The sequence below is a fragment of the Lagopus muta genome, chromosome 1 (genome assembly GCF_023343835.1).
Source record: "Lagopus muta isolate bLagMut1 chromosome 1, bLagMut1 primary, whole genome shotgun sequence".
NCBI classification, from domain to species: Eukaryota; Metazoa; Chordata; class Aves; order Galliformes; family Phasianidae; genus Lagopus; species Lagopus muta.
The window spans coordinates 132646148-132667361 of record NC_064433.1 but is presented as its reverse complement, the minus strand read 5'-3'; the positions used below and the strand labels follow the sequence as shown (position 1 = coordinate 132667361).

The 21214-nt window shown below is 42.3% G+C and overlaps 1 protein-coding gene across 1 annotated transcript; it reads right to left on the bottom strand.

Annotated features, from left to right (window-relative positions):
• Positions 1-272: 272 nt before the first annotated feature.
• Positions 273-11340, bottom strand: LOC125699717 (interleukin-1 receptor type 2-like). The gene is made up of 9 exons (XM_048959549.1): positions 11235-11340; positions 9982-10112; positions 9624-9882; positions 7946-8120; positions 6387-6561; positions 5603-5668; positions 4193-4328; positions 1988-2133; positions 273-705 (listed from the first exon to the last, which is right to left on the bottom strand). The coding sequence occupies exons 1-9, from the start codon at positions 11258-11260 to the stop codon at positions 578-580; spliced, it is 1242 nt and encodes a 413-aa protein (XP_048815506.1). The 5' UTR covers positions 11261-11340; the 3' UTR covers positions 273-577.
• Positions 11341-21214: the final 9874 nt, after the last annotated feature.

Below are 21214 nucleotides of genomic sequence, written 5' to 3'. Positions count from 1 at the left end.
TTTCCCCAGTCTAAACAGCCCAGTTCCTTCAGTCTCTCCTCATGGGGAATATTCTCCAAGCCTTTCACAAGCCCTGTTGCCCTTCTTTGGACCTGCTTCAGTACCTTTCCCTTTCTATATGGAGGTATCCAAAACTGAAACTGAACTGAACTGAACTGGGTTTTTGCATATATATATATATATATTTTTTTTTTTTAAGGTTCTCAGCTTTCTCTACACCTTTCCCCCCCCCCAACCCCCCCAACCCTCCCCTTCCCCCAAAGGATAAAACTATTGGAAATACAAAGGAGAAAATAATCTAACTTTCCTTACCTGTCTCATAACAAGGGCATGTACGTGGGACGCTGCATTTCAAAATGCAGTAAGTCACAGCCTAGCCACAAAACAATAGAAATAGGTTCCCCCAAACATATTTCTAACTTAATCAAATCATGGAAGACATGGAGAAGAAGAAAAAAAGCTGATAATACATCCATCTGGAAAAGAAGTATGTCTGGTCCAAAATGTATCTCTGTGTCTCACATGAAAGATAGCCAGGATGAACTTTTCACTGTTGGCAGTGAGAATAAAGTAGATCTTAAACCTTTGCTATTGTATATCCTTTATCAGCTCTCTGCTTCCAGCACTTATGTATGCATATTCCCGCCAGGAAGACACAGGCCAACATGACTGGAATTGTTGCAACGTACCAGGGCAAGCCGACAGCTGGAAAAGTAAAGAAATGACGTATTATCAGAAAGCATGGTTCTCTATGTTCAAGGAGGAAGAGGAGAAGCCAAATTAAAAAGGATGTCTGCAAATTAACCTTCCAGCAGGGCTAACTGCTTCTGAAAGGAAGAGGTCTATTGATGCTCTGGGACATATGTTTATTGGGGTGGGAGGAAGGCATTGGAAAACAATGGAAGATGAGAATTTACAGTTCAGTCCTTTTGTGTACACATGGCTCTTCCCTGCTCAGGGTGGTTGTATATTTTCAATCTTAATTTGGTGAAAGCAGCGACACTTCAAGCAGGAAATAAAGGCACCGCATGGAAAGAGAATACATAATAGCTATTCCACTCAACCTCTGTGAACAGTTTTCTCTGTTCTTTCAAGAGCACTTGAAAAATTATTAACAATCAAGACGAAACTGTGAGCTTCTTCCCAAAATACACCTGATTTTCTCAGTTTTAGATTATGCAGGCCCATACCGGTTCATGGGTTGCCTCCTCTGTAGCAATACTTGTGTAGCTCATGGAAGACCTGGGCAGCACATTGTATAGGTAAGTGAATACAAGTCCCTCATCGTAAGATGCTGGCATGGGTTATGAGATACAACTCGTAATGAAGACTGTAATTGTTCATGTATCTTTCTAACATGGTGTGAGCAAGCTTTGGTGATTCATCAGTGTTATGCAAGGAAACAATTAGCATTGCTTCATACTGTTTTTACAGCTGGTTCTTAGCCAACAGTCACAACATGAATTGCACTGAGTTTAGGGCTTCTCTTTCCATCACTAAGAACCAAAATAACAACAGCCACCATTATTTATATTTCTTGTTACTTTGGCAGCAGTTTGAGGAAATGGAACTCTTTGATCTTTATTTTGCTATTGTCTTTTTTTTTTCCTACTTGTTTAGGAACTGGGTAAGATCTGTCCCTTCTGCATCCAGTGAGAGTGTGCCAGTAATCTCAATGGAGCCATCATTTCACAGAATGTATCTATATTTGAACCTTATCCAGCGAACAGATATACCAGCACAGATTTTTATGCCTGTGGAAAATGTCAGCAAGTGACCTACAGAAAGTGTTCTTTGTGAACAGACTATTCTAAAACGTTGAGCATTTTGAGTCTACACGTGAAAGAGGTAACCAATATCTCCCAAGCAATTATCACACTAATACTAAGGTCTGAAAGCATAAAATACTTCAATTGTAATTTAGATTTAGAATAAGTATAACAATTGCAGCCTGTTTCTCTCCAAGATAAGTAGTTAAATTAGTTACCTTCCTGCTTGACCCGTGTTGGCAGTACTTGGGATCCATATCTGTTCTGGGCCAGACACTTAAAATCTGTGTAAAAATCCACTTCTTCCACAGATTTAAAAATCAGTGGAACTTCAATGAAGTTCTCACCATTTTCTGTGATTTCTCTGGAAGAAAAAGGAAAATTAAACGTGAGCTCCTTTTATCAGCTCTCTATGGTGGGCTCATTCTAACAGCACATTGCAAGAAGCTGCATTGGATATTTATTCATTTCTGAACTAGCTCCTCTGCCTTACAGGACACTGTGTCACCCAGACTAGTTCTACCAACTCACCCATGCTGCACTCACTGATTCTTCCAGGAAAAAAAGATCTAGATTTGTCCTGCAAAAATGAAAGCAGGGAAGAAATGCAAGCAGAACTGTGTATAACTGAGCTCCCCACACAGCATCATGGAAGGATCTTATTCCTTCTCTCTGACTCTCTGATTACCTATTCAATTTATGAGATTAATTCTGGGAGAGGGCATATGTAAAACACAAACCTGCAGCCCCTCTCTCAGCAAACTGAGCCACCATACCTGCTTATCATCCACCCAAAACCAAGATTTCAGTACAAGCAACTGTCTAGAAAGTTTCTAGCCTGATTTCTCCATCAGTGCAACTACTGAAAAGTGGTTTTCTAGGTGCAGAATAATTCTAGAATATTATCTCTGGTTGTCTTTTAGTCACTGATGGAGAATTTATCCAGCTGCTCTGTAATGATTTGTTCATGGCTTTGCTATGTGCCATGACAATGGACTTGCCTGTGCACACATCCTGGGTCAGTACCACAGGAAGGCAGCAACTTGGCTGTGGGTGCTTTGACACAGACTTCTGTGGAAAATGTTTTTTGTTTTTGTTTGTTTGTTTTTGTTTTTTTTTCCAGTTATATTTGACCTGTTTTGACGCAGTGCCTCTGGAGGAACCCAGAAGAACAGAGGCAGCTTCATACCATGGGTTCTTTGTGATCCCGAGCTGGTGTAGCCTCCCTCCTCATGCTGTTACGTAGTAATTTATAATAGTAGCAGCAGCAGTAGTGGCAACAGCAATACAGGTCTAAGTAAGAAAGCATATGTGCTGTTCTATTCTAAATCCTGTAGACGCTCCCGCTGTTCCACTGTGTATTTTAAGGCATCTCACCATGAGTTCAAGGCTTTCTCATTTATTCATGTAAACAACATTATAAATTAATATACTCAGTCAAGCTGTAAGAAATAACAAAGCACATAAAGGCTCAGATCCCCAGCTGTCAATGTTACGTCTGGTTGTAACTGTGCAATAAACTCCACATGGCCAGGTTGTTATGTAGCCCTGAGGCTGAAAACAGCCCACATCCACAAATATTAAACACTTTTGCCCCTCAAAATAGGGATGCCATATCCCCAGATCCTGTTGCCAATGCCTCTTGCATCATGGTAAGTTCTAATCCCTAGCCAGGAGTGGTTTGGACAAACCATATCTGGTGAGTGACCAGTTTAATTGTTAACAGCATAGGCAAAATGTCAAGTCTTGAGGTATGCAGCTATGAGGCAACTCAGAGAATGGCTCAAGATAGGGAGAGACAATGAACCATGGCAAGAGGATGTTTTCCCTCCCACCAGCATCCTGCTTGGTGCTGCCCTGGTGCCAGCACTAGCACTCTCTGGACATCTTTGAGAGTCAGTTTAACTATTAACTAACAATAAAGGAACAATCCTAAGGGGAAAAATAACAATAAATAAATTAACAATAATTAGAATAACAATAATAAAAAGTGCAAATCAGAAAACACAGACAGTTTTCTGCTATCTCAGTGTATTCAGAGGTTCATGAAGTATCACACGAATTCCAGGGCTGGTGCAAAGGCAAGGATGTTGACGTTTCCTTGGCACAGGGCAAGAAGAGAGATAAGACAGGCACTGGGAAGGATCAAGGCCCCTTGCTTATCACTGCAGTCAACTCATACATCAGCTCAGCTACCCACAAAACTGCACTTCAATGTAAGGCTCTTTGTTGGCTTATTTACAGTATAAAGACCTGCTTGGGCTGATCTGCACTTATTTGTTTTGTTGATTTTATGTTTTCATTTGCTTATTTTTCTCAGCTCTCTCCTGCACTTTTGGGCTTTCCATATCCCATTTCACTACCTGGCATCCAGCTGAAAGCCCCTGTTGCACCACAACCACAAGAACTTTCACCCAACTTACTGTCGTTCCCCTTCCATAAGTCTGTTTTGCTTGTAAACCACATCGATCGTGGTATCATTCGCTAACCATTCCACATCAGTATAGATGTTGCTGTTTGGTCCAGCAAATACTTTACATGGGAGAGTCATCTTGGAGCCTGTTGGCAGAGGAAGATTAAAAAAACGTTCAGATATATGTTGAGATCTACTCTTTCTCCTGGTGAACAGAGCATCTCATGGGAGATTGAGTTCCCACACATGTCAAGCACTACTACATTGAAAACTGATGTTAAGCCCCAGCTTGCATTTGCTCCCCTACCCCTTGGCAGCGAGACAATTCAGTTTGGCAGTCCTTTCCACTACTTAGCAAATTACTTTTCCATTCCAGCAGTTATCAATCCTCGTACAATACATATTTCTTAGGAGACAAAGCTATGTTCCTATGCTCCTTCTGCTGTTTTGCAGTTCAAAGGGCAAGGTTGCTCCAGAGCAATTGCTCTAACCCACAGCGATGCAGATGAGGACATTCAGTACTAGATGAGACCCTTGGGGACAACGTGACCATGCAAAAATTCAGAAATGTTGCTGTAATTATTGCAACTCTGAGCTAAGGATAAGGAGCCCTCACACTGGTGGATATTTATTTCATATGGAAAACGCTTGGCTCAATAATCGTACAGTAATGTTGAAGAGAATACAGTACACTCCATGGGGCAGACAGGCAAAAAAAGAAAGACAATGTTACACTTGCAGAAAGAAAAGTGGCAGGGAAAACTAAGGCTCATGGAACATAGCTGTGTGTATAATACCCAAGTTAGGAGACCTTAGTGTCAGATATACATGGCATTCTCTGAAATGAGGGAAAGCAATACTGAAATGCATTGTTACAGCATCATCTTTGAAGAAAAATTGAGATTTTTGCAAGAAACATTCTAGCTAGTGATAGATAACTCTCTGGTTCAAACATTAAGAAGCAATGAAAAATGTCTCCTCTCAAAAGAACTGGGTGGTTCACTCAAAGCCACCTGTCAACCTAGGGCTGACTGGGGGAATACTGAAAAACGCATGTTCTTGACAAAGGAGGAATTCTGAGCAGCTGATCCAAGCATGCAAACATACCTTTCATGCTTTGTTGCTAAAATCTACAGCTATTTTGCTTTGGTTTGTACAAGGAGACATGTTTAGTGAGCATGGTGGTGATGCGCTGACGATTGGACTAGATGATCTTAGCTGTCTTTTCCTTGCTGATTCCATGATGTTATGAAAATAGTTTCTTATTGCAGACAATAAGAAGGAAAAACTACAATGAAAAAACTACCACAGCACCAACATTCAGTTAATATAATCGAGACCAATGAATTAGGGTACAAATCAGGGAACCTGCTCTAATTTTCTTCCAATTAGACACTTTCAAAATATTACTGATCCTTACCAAGAGCAGCTGACGTTGTCTTCTGAGTTGGATACACAATTATGGGGGTAATTCTCTTTTCTTGTTCTGCACAAAGAGAGAACAGAGTCAGTGCTACCACGACAGAAATAACAGGCGTTGTAAGGTGCTGCTCGGCTCAGCATCTTGCGCTTCTCACACAGCAGCTTGTTTCTAAACCCCGCGGCAAAGAGAGTCATTACCCACCCAGAGACTCTGTCAGCGGGGACAGACGGGCCCAACCCGGCATCGTGACCCCGCGTGATGGATGAGGAAGGCAGGGATGGCGAGGGGATCGGAGTAACGCCTAGCCCAAGGGTGCCACAGCCTCCGGCCGCCCCCTGGTGCCCGCCGGGCGCCCAGCAGCAGCAGCCGGGCCAGCGGCTCAAGCCGCCTTGAGGAACAGCGGTTTTCCCCCAGCCCTGGAGAGATTACTCGGTGTTTTATTTCCTAAGCCCTCTGAAGTCGTTCTTATCGACCTCCAGCCCCCTGAGAGATTAATTACTCGGTTTTAAGACCGCAGGCAGTTGCCATTGCGACAGCCAGTTCTGCCTCCTGCAAATGTGCTGCTGAATGCCAGGGCAAGCTCTGAGGTTAGCCAAAGAGCCGAGGTTAGCCAAAGAGCTATGTCAGCCATGCTGCTGGAAACCCCCCGGCTTCAGCATCAAAAGCCAGTATGCCTTCTACCCTACTTGGCAGTACTGAATCTGAGCTCCTCTCCCTGATTTCACCAGCAAACCATCTGTTGCAAAAGCTTTCTTAAGTGTTCTCAGTGGTCAGTATTTACCAAGAGTCTGCAGTTTAATTGTTCTGGTGATTTCATATGTGTCACCTTCATATGGAAAAGTCATTTTGCAGGTGTAGTAGCCAGAGTCTGTTGGTAATACAGAAGTGAAGAACAGAGAAGACGACTCCTTCAGAAATACAAATTTTTCACTGTCATCTTCCAGAAGCAGAGCATCCTGAAGAACGGACAACTTATGTTACAGCTCAGATAGGTGTGGGTAAACCCTGTGTAACCTCCAGACAAAATTATTTATCTTTGTCTCTCTCTTACAAAAAGTGTGCTGATCACTGTTGAATCTGTGCAGCTTCACTTTCCCACCATAATTCAAGTTCTATGAACACGTTTTCCTCACCAAAAGGTTCTGAGTCATTATATGAAGTATGAAGAACTGCTACTTTAACATATCTTTCCAGTAACACACATTTTAAAATGGAAAAATACACTAGGTTACTTCCTGAGTCCTCTTATGAGCAATCACGTAAGACATTCTTCTAAGATAAATAAATTACGGTAATCATAAAGGTTTTCACAATATTGTTTTCCGTACATGGCCTCATAAGAGCACATTCAGAGGCACTCTTCTAAGACAAATACATTTCAGTCATCATGGAATCACAGAATGATTTGGATTGGAAGGGACCTCAAAGCCCACCCAGCCCCAACTCCTGCCACGGGCAGGGCTGCCCCCACCAGCTCAGGCTGCCCAGGGCCCCATCCAACCTGGCCTTGAGCACCTCCAGGGATGGGGCACCACAGCTTCTCTGGGCAGCTGTGCCAACGCCTCACTGCCCTCTGAGTAAAAAATTTCCCCCTAACACCCAATCTAAATCTCCCCACTTTAACACCATACCCCCCTGTCCTATCATAATCTAAACCATGTATAAATTTGTGTTCCCTACTGCTTTAAATATTATTCAGTATAATAGCGTGTCATGCAGTCCTTCATAACACTATAACTGATCGTGCAAGATCTCATAAACTGTGAAAAATTTCTGCTCTGTCCCACTAATGCTCATACAAAGATGGGAGCCCTCCTTCTGGAAGGCAGGATAGCTCTTCTGACAGTTGTGGCAGGAAACAAGTTGTGGGGAAGGCCATAGACCAACAAGTGAGACAGGAGACCATGACAAGCTCTGAGTGATGATCCTGCTCTCAGTACCTCATAATGCTGTAATCCAGTTGATTATTGAAGGCTACCTCCTCTGAACAGCTCACACAGGAGGTCTTACTTTGTGGGATTCCCTACAGGGGCTGTTAAAAGAAGCATAGCACCAAAGAGAAAAGCCTAATCTGAAATGGCTATCCTGGAATCAGGTTAGGTGAGCTGGACTTTAAAACACTCCCTATGGAGCACTTCAGACCACACTGAGCCCACCCCAGAGAACCTTTCCTAAAATACATACACCCGTCCCATAAATCCCAATATATTATGCTGCAACATCAGATTGCTCATGATTTAACAACACAATGCTCCGGACAAACAGAAAGTGAAGATAGATGTTCGTCTACAAATGAGACAGCGTTTTAGATTTTGCATGAAGAGAAATTGAAAATTCTACCTTGTACCATTGGAGCTCTGTGTTTGTCCTGTTTGTTGTAAACTCCCACAGGTTGGGGCAAACGAGCTTCCCAGAGGTGAAAGTGAAGAGGACCTGGGGATAGGCGATGTCCCGAGCAGCTGCCTTCTGCACGACCGTGAGGTGGATGGACACCTCAGCACAATAGGAGGAGTTCCTGAAGACAGCAAGTAGACATGAGCACACAACGCTGGTGAGGAGAGCTCAAGTGGCTCTTCAGTTCTCCTTCAAATCTCTTCTTTTCCTCTCTTGTGTAAACTAAGCTTGCTGTGCCACCCTAGACTAAGTCATGATTTTTGATTTTACAACACCTAAATACTCCACCTAAATACTAGCAGATATGTCACAAACTCTCCACTTCTTTCTTTGGCAGAGGTCTTGACTGTGAACACTAATTGCAATGTAAGAGAGAAATAAAAAGTTTAAAACGTGTATTAAAATACATCTGCAGTCACTACTGTGCAGCCAGCAGCTTTTTCCTTGAGGACATATTATTTTACGCAGGGAAGAAGGTTTCAAAGTTTTACAGTATTTATTTCTTTCTCCTGGTCCCAAGAGGCAATTGTTTCCAGCCCCAGAAAGGATCAAAATGCATGTCACTTGGGGGATACAGGTGCTTGAGCTGCATCCTCTTCCTCTTCCTCTACCCTCGTTTCATAGCATGCTGAAGAAATGTTTTACTTCAATGATATGAGATGAACATAGGGTTTGTTTCTATTCTATCAACTCTGTAACAATGTTAGCGGTGAAGCTATGTACTTAGCCTCTGCATGTCTTTCTCAAACGGGTCTCACAACATTGTGCTACATTTGGAATCCATGGATGCATATGGATACTGCATAATGTGGAGTGAGGTGCTCACTGTCAGGCATGCCCTGGGAGGTGGCAGGAAGGAGGAGCTGGCAGGGACAAGGACCCTATATCATATGGCTTTCAAGCCTCAGTGGCACTGGTGGTTTCTGCCTTCCTCACTCCACCACAAGACCAGATTCCCTTCCTCTTTCAAAACTATAGAGCAGGCTGTCAGACTGTAAACACACAGAAAACAACGACCTGGAAAGAGCCTTGGCTCACATTGCAAACCACTGTAGTATCACAAGTCTGATCCCAGCCCCATAAACGCACATTGAGTCTCATGTGAGATCTTCCAGCAATGCCAAAGCAATCCAATTCTGATTAAAAACGTGAAGTAGAAGAAAAGTAAAGTTCAGGAAAAAGGAACAGGGAAGAAGAAAGAATCACAGAATGCTGCCTTGGTGTATTCTTTATAAGGCAATCTGAAATGCAAACAATACTGTCTGCTTCTCTAAAGCTGTGATGTAGGAGTTGCAATCTGCAGGGTACCCTGTTTGCAGCACACCTCTGCTCACTGCAGCCCTGACTGACCAAAAAATAAGCTAAAGTGAACTTTCATGTACACTTCTTCCTTGTGAGATTACAGAATGACAATCCTTGTCAGTATGCATTGAGATTTCAGTTTATAGATATATGTATAGGAGACACAACTTTTAACATTTCTAACTTTCCATATTTTTTCCTTAATAAAGCCAGTAAGGAAATGATCTTACACAAATAAGCTCTGACGACAGCTAGACTCAAATTAATCTATTTTAGGCACAGCAACCTTGTTAGTGAATTGAAGTTCCTTTTAAACACCTACCTTCTGGTACAGATATACACTCCTGAATCTTCTTGTCTTGCTGGCAAAAACCAGAGCGCATCTCCTTTTGCCCAGATTCTTGGATCTTCATCTCTTCCTAATATCATGGTTTTTGAATCATTTTTGTACCATGTGATATTATGTGTCAATGTAGAAAAATCCACATGTTTGTATCTGGGGGAAGGGCATTTCAGAACCACAGGCTCTCCGTGCAGTTCATAGTAGTATTGGAAAAACATGGTGTGATCTGGGCAGTTTTCTATATGAATTAGAGACATTTAGTCATTACTGTTGGCCAGGCATACTACAGAGAAGGAAAAGGAGACAGAAAATAAAACAACCAAACCCATGCCCTTACCTGTGCTTTTCCCTTGCTGGAGCTTGAAAGCAGAGGCACACACTGTGCATGTAATCAGGGCAAAGAAGAACCCATGCATTCTTTCCCAGAGGAAATGGGAAGAAGAAGATTGAGGGAAAGTGTCTTGAAATCTGCAGGCAAGTTTTTTATGACACAGAAGATACAATCAAAATACTTAACATTAACTAAAGGGTTTACTATTCTTCTCCTAACTCCAGACTTGGAAAGCTTTGATACGCCTTGGTGAACGAAAGTGCTTCTTCACTCCCAATTGAGAGAAGATAATTTGTGGAACAAGAGCATCTGGCTTAGTGCAAATGCTTCTTGTCTGTCATTTTCCTGTTACCCTGGGAGATGCAAACAACACACCACAAGATGCTGCTGTCCCCGCGGTAGAAGGGTAGAAAAATACAGCTCTGTGTATTTTGCAATAAGCTGTGACTGAGGCATGGGCCAGATGCTTCAACTTAGCTGTAGTGTAGCTTGTTTGGATAAGCACAGGAGAATAGCTGCAGTACTGCAGACTCTTCAAGTCTTTGCTAAGGCTCTACGCCCTCATTAATCCTCTGCCACATTATCTTCTCCACTGTGGCTACCAAAGTAGGCCGGGCAGCACATATCTGCAAGCAAATAGTATAACCAGAGAGCCAAGCTCTCAGTGTCTCCAACAAATTTATCTCCTGAGACAACAGCTTTGACTCCCATGGTGTGCGCACCCACCTTGCTGTTGGGACACGTGAGTTCTCTCATGTGAACACCATAACAATCTGTGCAAGCAAATGATGACAAAAGCCCTGAACAACACGTCCTAGGTATCTGGCACAGTGACCTCAGGGGAAAACAAAACTATCTGCTGCAAGTCATTCATTAGCCATCATACGGGTGTAAGCACAACAGCTAGCACAAAGTCAATCTCTTACTTAATAATACACCATTATAACACTGAGTTGCCTCCTGTAGTACAAGGTCTTCACTCATTTCCAGCACACCGATGTGGAGCTGTATCCCTTCTCAGGGCCACACCTGGATCTGGAACTTGTGACTCCCTTTGCTGCATTAACAGCCCCAAGGTACGCAAGGAACGTACTGTAGAAGGAGATTTTCTCTCTTTTTATATCCTTAGCTTAATCAAAATACTTGGTTATTTAATTCAGTCCCTTCAGTTTAATATCAAGCAGTCTCCATGGGCCCTACACAAACAGAAGTTTTTAGGGATAGCTTTCATTCCTAGATCTATGTTAGGATTCACTTACCTGTGGTTCTGCATCCTTTCAACCATTAGTTTCTCATGAAAAGATGTGAGAATGAAATTGCTGGTATGGACCTTATATAGAGCTTAACTGAAGGCACAGCGGAAATTTGTCTCCCGTTGCCCAATCAGATCTGTGTCAAAACCAAGTGACATTTTAGGTCTATCTTTCTTTCCTTCCGCAGAGTGAGGATGAGGGAAACACAGGCAAAGAGAAAGAAAATATGCGCTTGGATTTCCCAAAAAAGGGGAAATGACTGCTAAATATATGAGTAAATTTCCCTTTTTCTGACGAATGGTAGTTTGCTTACACTCATGTCTTCACATGACTTTCTTATACTCTGCCTGAAATAAAATTTCTCATGGGTAACAAAAGGTGTCTTTCAGCACAGTCAGCAGCAAAGTAACTGCAGTCTTCACACAGTGTGTTTTGCAAGTTTTCATGTGAACAATACGGCAGGTTTTTCCTCCTTTGTGATTTCTCAGATAGCCTGTGAATCACAAATGGGTTGATTCCTCTTTCTTTCCATGACACCCATCTCAATGTCACACTTTGTATGGAGGCTATCTTCACAGTGGAGTATGAAGAACAGACAGATGTAGGCAGGTCATGCTCTCGGGGTTCATAAGCGGAATGGTAAGATAAGGGTTACTAACTGCGGTAATGTTGACATCCACCTTTCTAGAAGAGGGCAGTCAAGTGTAAGACTTCAGTCAGCAACAGTACCACAGGTCAGTTTTGCCTTGTCCAAACATGTGATGCCTCCTGTGGGCGATTCAGTATTTCTCCCAGCCTCTTGATCCTTGGGAAACCAGCCATCATGCACTGCGTCACTGCTGGCAATGTGTGGTGTCTGGCTGACCTCCCAGAGCTGGAGCTGGCACACACATTCCTGCCCACAGATCTCAGACAAACCTCAGCTGAGCAGCCCTGGATCTGGAGCACTAGGATCCTAACTTGATGTTAAGGCTTCCTCATGCTCTCACTAACCAAATAATGACTCAAAAATGAAAACAAAATAACCACTTAAGATCACACTGCCATTTTCTACAAGGAGAAGTACTATACAGCTGATGGCATCTATCAACATACTGCAGCCTTTAGGGATATGTCATAAATTCATGTTGCACATTTTCTTTTGTTCAGGCATTATCCACAACATTACTGTAATTTCAAGAAGTAAACAACAGGGAAGGAATCATGAAGCTTCATATTTCAATCTGGGATGGTCTTATAGTTTCCATATTTGATCAACACAGTCATTGCAAGGATCTCCATAGCTATCAGACCCACTTGCGTCCGTCTGATTTTCCTCAGACAGTTCTGTTATCCATAAACCAAAAAGGCTGATAATGCAAATATCATTAGCTACTGTCAAGAGAAAGGACTCACCTCTGTTCATACTAGATGCCCTTGTCTGGGCTACAAAAGCACTAGTCTGGTTTTCTGGAAACCCTGCACTGCATTCTGAGCATCCAAACTCATGAATTAAGATGATTTTAGCCCTTCCTTTGCCAGGTCATTGTACAGCAGCCAAAAAGAAGGTCTGTCAGATAAAGTGACCCATTTTATATTAAATATAAGTTCAGACTATTACTATACAACAGTCTTCACTTACGCAATGGAGATGGGAGTCTCTAATGAATCATAGAATCAAAGAATCATAGAATAGTTTGGATTGGAAGGGACCTTTAAGATCACCTAGTTCCAACCCTCTGCTATAGGCAGACACCTCCCTCTAGACCAGGTTGCTCACAGCCCCATCCAGCGTGGCCTTGAATGCTTCCAGGGAGGGGGGATCCACAGCCTCTCTGGGAGACTTGTTCCAGTGTCTCACCATCCACACTGTAAAGAATTTCTACCTGAGGTCTAGTCTAAATCTACCCTCTTCCAGTTTAAAGCTATTTCCCCTTCTCCTGTCACTACATGTCCTTCTAAAAAGTCCCTCCCCAGCTTTTCTGTAGGCCCCTTCAGGTACTGAAAAGCCTCTATGAGGTCCTCCCAGAGCTTTCTCTACTCCAGGCTGAAGCCTGTCCCTGTAAGGGAGGTGCTCCAGCCCTCCGGTCATCTTCATGGCCCTCCTCTGGACACGCTCCAACAACTAATGGCAACCAGACATTTTCCCAGAATAAGCTGACATTAATCACATTTAAATAGAGCAAAAATGCAGGGAATTATGTTTGATGTCTTTGAAAAGATTGCACCTACCAATTAACCTGTGCTAATTACATTCAGTGAATAAAGCCATCCGATAGCAAGCTGTTTAGTGAGCAGCAGAACGAGCACAAATTGCTCTTCTGTAAATATGTGTCTTATGCTCTTAACATGCACATACATACACACAAACCCCTCTGCTACAGCCACTTCAGCTCATGGTCCTTCATGGCCTTTCTCTACCTCACTCCAGCCCTTTCCTTCCCTCCACATTACATCCTCTGCTCCCACCTCACCCATGACTACCTTGTCCAGACAAGGTGCAACCTATCCTTCTGCTCAGGTACAGCTGGTGCCAGCCAGTCAGTTTGTGTGCTCATCAGCACTCACTGGGACCTGACTTTCCCTCCACAAGGCAACGATTTGGGTCTCCAATCTGTATGTGCCATTAGTGACCAGTTTTCCTCATACATCTACAAATCCAGGTGATTTGAAAACAAAGTGCCTTGGAAAATACATCTGAAGTGGGCAACACAATTCAAAGTAAATTTACAGTGCAACAACTTACTCTGTCTTGTTTTTGAAAACTAGACCAAAACCAAGTATCTACAAATAGTAGTGCAGTTCTTAGGTAACATGTTGCCCTCAGATTCAAGGATTCAGTCCTAACAAAGATTAACAACTTCAATCAACGTCCTTCAGAAAAGATCTTAGTCATCTTTTATGTCAGAAAATTTGTGATCACACACATCCGTATCAGTACCTTAAGTCAAAATACTTTATCTGAAAGTACGAAAGTCTAGTTTGAAGTAGCTCAGCAAAAAAAATGAAAGATGTGATAAGCATCTTTTTAGGACCTGTCTGTTGAAAAGACCATTTCACTTTGTGGTCATTATTATTTATAAACAGAAATATGCAAGTCTAGCAGATACATATATGGAGACACTTTTGGGGAAGCTGGTGTCATTCTGTGGTTTTGTTCTGCAGATGATTCATTTATACTGCTTGAGATGATGGAGCATAGCTGTGAAATTCCTGACTTGAAGAGCAGGCTATTCCCTATATGTCTCACTTGTTGCTCATCTCACCAGATAATTATTTCCCACAATGTGCAGCTGCCTTGCAGCATTTGGGTGGATTTTTCTCCGTAATAAAATTACCAAAATCTCAAACAATATTTAACATTCTAGCAGTTTCTTCCAACCTAGGTTTCAAAAGACTTCCACAAGCAAGACATGTCTGGTCATTATCTGCAGTTCATGAAAATTCGGGCATCATGGAGCAGCAACAAGACCATCTATGTTATGGACAGTTAAAGGACCAGGTTTTTCTGGTGACTGACTACCAGGTCCTGCTGTCTTTGATGGAGGAACTTGTCCAAGCTTTTGTGGCTGATGCTATTTGACATCCAGGAATTGCACTCATGGATATTGCCGTTTATTCCTGTTACTCGGCTTGGCTGAGTCAGCTCTACATGATTAAAAATAGGAGTAAATTGCTCTGGTTCACATGAGAATAAGGTGGTGAGGCATTAAGAAATATTGAATGCTGAAAGCTGACTGGCAAAAAAACGCAAAATAAAACACAGCTATTGCACCAACACATGTTCTTGGTCTTACTGATATGAGCAAACCTGGTTTTAATAATTTATAATGTTCTCGTACGTAGTTCCCAGATGGGCTCTTGGGGAGCATTGGAGAGGGAAGAAAAGCTGTCCAACTCCAAGAAACACCAAATAGACAGGACAGAAAGAGTAAGACTGAGCAGAGGGACTAGCCTGATTTGCATCAGATGTCAAGAATACAAACACTTGCTGGCTTTTCCAGAGAAATAAGTGCTTTCATATATTAATTTAAATGGTACATGAGAGGAACAGGGAAACAGAGGCCAAGAAACATACACTCTGTCATGGAGGGGTGCTTGTTTTGCAAGAGCAGTGACAGCTTGGTTGCAGGCTGCCTCCCTGCTGTCCCATGGCTCCTGAGTTTTCAACAGCTTCTTTCACTGTAAATGCAACCTGGCAGCCTGGGAAGACAGATTATATTGCAAAAACTGGAAGGAGAAGGGAGAACAGGGAGGAGAAGGAGGAGGAGACCCTTATTGTAGAATTTAACAGGCAGCAAGGGACTAAGGGGCTGGAAAGGCCCAGAGCCAGCAGCAATAAGCCACAAGGACTTCAAACAATAGAAGGCTATGTTTATCCTCTCCAGTGCCTCCCCTGCCCTCAGCCCAAACAGAGTCAGAGCTAGCACAGGAGGGCTGGCTAAGGCTCTCCCTGTGCTGGCCATCCTTATCACTGCATACATCATACCTGGGTTTGTGGTTTCCTTCTAGGAAATGGAGAGGTCTTCTCCTGCCCAGTAGTGCTGTACACAGGCTGCTGGCAGCAGGTCACCTCATCTGCACAGAAACATTGCTGTAGAGAGTGATGGAATAAAGAGAAGATTGTTAAAAAAGTGGGGTTTGCTGGATCTGGGTTTAGGAGAGAAAACCTTCCTTGGGCACTCTCTATGTAACATATGATGCAATGTGGGCAAGCAGTGCAGGCAGACTGTTGCAAAGCTGAGTCTTGAAAGATGAAGAGGTAAAGCGTCTCTGTCTCTGTGCACTGAAATGGGGAGGGTAATCCAAGTTGCTGAGTAGTGATAGTCTCACCATCACCATATCTGAATGCTTCTCTAAAATCACAATAGAGAATGAAAAAAGTCTCATATTTTCTTTTTATTACCCATGGATAAAAATACATATGGGCATGCTGTGGTGTGTCAAAGAGCAGCTTCATCAGTGCAGATTGTTTGCTGTGAGTGAAGACAGGTCACTGTTGAAATGCAAAGACAGAAGCACGTGTACTTCTTTTAGAGAACCATAGAATCATTAAGGTTGGAAAGTCCAGTAACATCACCCAGTCCAACAGTCAAACCATGCCTGTGACTACTCTGGGCCATGTCCCTCAGTGCCACATCTACTCTTTTGTTGGACACCTCCAGTTACAGTGACTCCACCACCTCCCTCGGCAGCCTGTTCCACTGCCTCACCACACTTTTGGAGAAGAAATGTTTCCTAATAGCCAACCTGAACATCCCTGGCTCAATTTAAACCTCTAATCCTATCACTGTTATCTGGAAGAAGAGATCAACCCCACCTTGCCACAACCTCCTTTCAGGTTGTTGTAGAGAGCAAATTGCACTTCTGCAGATGATGGTTGACAGGGCAAGTGGACCACAAGCAGCAGCTCAGCTCAAGAAGTTTGCTCAGCTACCAGTCACTCCCCTGCTTGGTTGGAGTAAACCAATAGCACGTATCATCTACCATGCCTCTGTGCAAGGCTTTGAGCACAGCTGAACACAAGCATGGTCACTCACCGCACTGGGGATGACTAGTGGAGTAAACGAGGCCAAGGAAAACAACAAACAAACACTTCCCACCTCTATGGCATCTTCTCAGACCGCAGGCATTGAGTCAGAAGGGGACACGTTTTGAAAGGGAGAAAAGCAAACCTGAGATTGCTGAGTAAGTCGATTTCTTTCTTCTCCCAGAACTGTAATGGTGCTTGCAGTCATGAACCATTTTTGATATATGATGCAACACAATGCACTCTGTGGACTTGCATGTGAAATGTATGTGGGAATTTAAAACCACAACTGCGATTATGAAAAGCCCATGGCAACGGCAGACAGGGAAGGATCTGTGTCCACACAAGAAGAATGACTTACGTGAGCCAGAACATTAGGAATAATGTAAGATTTCTAAATCTGTTACAGTGGATGGCTTAAACTGCCAATGCAGAAAACAAGGAATTTCAGAAGCTGAGCAAAACAAAAAACAGATAACAAAATTTTTGTTTACTACCTTTTTTGTTAGCTGAACTTAAATTCAACTGGTAAAAAGTAATTTCTTATCTCTGAGAAACAGTGACAAATATATGTCCTGTGAGTGTTGAAGAACCGAGCTTGTGCTGATCATGGATTGCTGTAAGTGCACTGGGAGGCTAACAATGACCATTCATTGTTTTTTAGATAGCCCTGAATGAGATCTATGTTTCATCCAAAAGATGAAATTATTTATTTGATGCAGGCAGTAATTTCCTTATTTGTCTTAGATTTAATATCCTTTTTATAGTATTGTTCGGTCACTTGTTTTAAGAAGCAGAAGCGTGAAATTCTTACAGTGGATACAGTTACCCAAGGTATTTCTTTCCTATTTCACTACCAAGACATGAAAATTCTTCACAGAAATTGTGTGGGACTTGAGTGGGGTGTCACAGTGTGAAACACATGAAAATGTAGGTGATATGGAGGTAAAGACACCAAAGTTTCAGCGATGTCTTTTATTCCTGCTTATTGCTTGTCCTGTGCTTAATGGAACAACGGTCAACACTTCTGACTGGCAGCAGGAGTGGCTTGAGAAAAAAGGGAGAGAAGATGCGAGACTTGTGCTGGATGAGTGATATAATGGAAGAAAGGGTTACAAACAAATAAATAACATAAACAGATTTTTCTTAAGGGAAGGAAAAATTCAGCATGTTTGAAAATAGGACTTAGGAGAAATCAGGTCGGTTCAGAAGAAAAAGAGCAAATCCCAACATCACCATTACACTCTTGAAGATGAAATGCAAGAGCAACTCAGATTGGTGCTGCCAGATCACATTTGCTTGCAGATCTTCATCTGTTCAGTTGGTGCACATACACCATGAAGCACCAAATAAAACAAGAATTGGTACAATTAATTCATTACAGTAGTTTTAATAAAACAGTTATCATGAGCAGAGCATGGAGGATTCTGTTGCATTCATAATGGTTGACCACATAAGAGGAGCACAAACACAAGGGGCAGGAAAATTAATCTTGCAATGGTTTATACTTAACCTGCGCTGTGCTGAGGCCTTCTCCAGCACATGATGTTCTGTCCCAGATGAAAAGGGAACTCTTCATTTCACAATTGCTTTTTATAAGACTGTGTGAGGATTTTACACGTGATGAAAATCAAGAAAATATTTACTGTTATTAATTGAAACCACTGTTATTGACTTTGTTTTGGAAAGCAAAAAACAGGGCTTTTAGCAAAAAAGCCATGGCTTTACTATGCAAATTCTCATTAATGATAAGCTGAAAAGTGTTCAGTCAGGGTTGGGTAATTTAAAAGAGAGAAAACTCAACATGAGGGCTGCCACAGGAAATATGGATAACTTTAACAAAAGACTGCAAGTTGAGTTGTGTTTTTTGTTTTGTTGTTGCTTGTTTGCTTGTTTGTTTTTCCTCCAAAACATCCTTGGATTCAGAGCTTCCCAGGTCAGTTGGCCTGCATGATCTTGGCGGCCTTTTCCAACCTTAGTGATTCTCTGATTCAAAAATAGAGACCCTGTTGGTCCTTCTGGCTGTCATTTCCAGGAGCTGATATCTCAGGGGTGGTTACCAAGCAGACCCTGCATTTTCTTTAAGGACAGCTCATCTAACATGACCTTCTCAGAAATGTTGAACCATTATTTTTGTCTTCACGGAAAGCTGGAAAATGTCAGGACCTTCACAAGTTACCATTTTGGTTAATGTACAAGTTCTCATGAAGTCTTTCCAGGGAGAGTGGTTTCCGGAAGAGTGTATGAATAATTGATACAGATCTTGGCTTGATACCATCATTACAGGAACAAAATGGGGAACTGAACTTTACCATGTAATGCCATGATGATATGGCAGCTCTGTTTAGAAACTTTGACCATGGTGGGCTCTCTGAAAGTTGCAAAAGGCAGCTATGAACAGCAAGGGCATAGCACTCATGGAACAAGCTATCTTGCTGCTCTTCTGTGGTGGGGAGCTGCCACTTGCTTCACAACATGTTTATTTGTCTGTGCTGAGGGAGCTGTGATTATATATCCTTGCAGGGGATAAAAGATTGCAGAGATATCCTGAAAGAGTTGTTGTAAGAAAGCACATAATCCTTGGCACTCCAGTGGTAATTCTTAGACAAAGAATCTCTCTCTGTACATAGATCTGAAGAATGTGAGAGAAAAATATTGAGAGAAATATATATTGAGAGATATATAAATATATCTGTCCATGGAGAAATACAGAAACTTGGCACTGCCCCCCAAGCCTTCTGGCTGGAGATTCTGATGGTTGGTCCTTCTCCAGAGGTAGGACTTGTGAAATGATTGCTTACAACTTTTCCATTGCCTTCAGATTCAACTGCTCACCAGTTCCTTCTTTGTTTGCCTGGCTGCGAAGACCACGAAGTACATGAAGTCTTCCTCCACGGAGCAAGGCAGAATTTTTTAAAGAAGCAGGAGTAATGGAGTTGCTGTGCCCAAGATGATCTGTGCTTCTCAGGGGTTCAGTAGGTCTGCATGCTTCCTGAAAGTACCCAGGACAGTTCTGGAGCAATGCATCATGAAACATTTGACCAGAACTCACAGCATTTACCAGCAGTCAACATTCATATGAGGTGTACGTGGTGAAATGAAACCTATAGACAAAGATTGCAGAACAGAATGTACTGTGTGTGCTCTACTCACAAAACCGTATGGAGCTGCAGAACGAATTTGCAGCAGGGCAGATATGCTCTTAAAAATATGCTCTTATCTGCTCATGTTTGAAAATAATTCAGCCCTACCATCCATTTTGAGCAAAAGATGATGCTATGCACTTTGGGTCATAAAGCTGTAGGTCTCAGGTTTTTTAGGTGTACAAAGTAGTGTGCCCAGAGTACACTGAACAAAAAGCATCCTATTATTGCTCAAGCGATAGGAAGGAATGCTTGCGAAATAAGACCCCGTGACTGTGTTTACTTAGGCAACATCTCTGTGCAAGTGTTCATTGATCAGTCTGCCAAGGGGCTGTCCCACATTGCGTATAGCCTGCCTTGTTCCGGAAGAATTGCCACACGCTGAGAGGCTCAAACTCACTTCCCCTTTATGAATCTGACTGCTAAGTTTGCTTCTACCTCGACAATTAGAAGCTCTCCCTGCTGGCATGGTTCCATTTTCAACCAGGGCGAGTGAACAACGCTGAAGAACAAGATGACATGAAAGCACCTGAGAATGATTAGAATTTAACACTGTGAACATGTCCTAAAAGACACCAGGCCAAATGGCCATTATAATGACTTATGTTTTAAAGTTTAATGTGTCCTGTTGATGTACATGCTCATTTTTTTTCTTTGGATGAGGATTAGGAAGTTTGGAAATCTTGGCTCAAACTACTGAATATTATATCCTGCAGGACATCTACTTATAACTAGTACTACCTGTATGCCTTTTTGCCCTAGAAAATACAACAAGGAACTTGTTCCATATTGTAGAATGCTTCCAATTTTGGTGGATTTTGGAACTGCTTCTTCTTGATGACCTCGGTCATCGCTATATTCTGCAGTTAGATGTTATAATGTTTGATGAAATTATAGACTGAGTTTTCTGTATAACTTTTCCTTCCAGCAGCTGGAGTTGAAGGAATATCGTGGTGTCTAATGACTCCATCTGCTAAGTTTAAGAATATTGAGTCAACATCCACATGCGTCTCACCAGTGCAAGTGTAACTGCATTATGGACTGCGGTACAGTAGGGAAAGAAGCTGCAGAGGCAGTCACATGGACCTATTTATCATTTCAGTATTGAACTTACCTCTCATTTCAGCCCTTTCTCTTCACTCTTTTCTTCATTTATATATATAATTTTTATCATCTCTCCTCTCTGCTATATCAAGTTTGAACGTGTGATACAAAACTAATAGATTCTAATATCTGGTCTTCAACTTTTCTTTGATCCACTGCCAGTTATCTTTTCCTGAAAGACTTAATCCGAATTTCAACAAAAATAAACCATGCATTGTTTTTGTCCAGCT

Excerpts from the sequence above, each read along its gene's own strand:
- LOC125699717 (XM_048959549.1), bottom strand. The coding sequence starts at position 11,260 with ATGGTTGAAAGGATGCAGAACCACAG. Across the intron at positions 5,669-6,386 it reads AATTAAACTGCAGACTCTTG|AACAAGAAAAGAGAATTACC; the intron begins GTAAATACTGAC and ends CTCTTTGTGCAG. Across the intron at positions 4,329-5,602 it reads GACAACGTCAGCTGCTCTTG|GCTCCAAGATGACTCTCCCA; the intron begins GTAAGGATCAGT and ends CTCTGCCAACAG.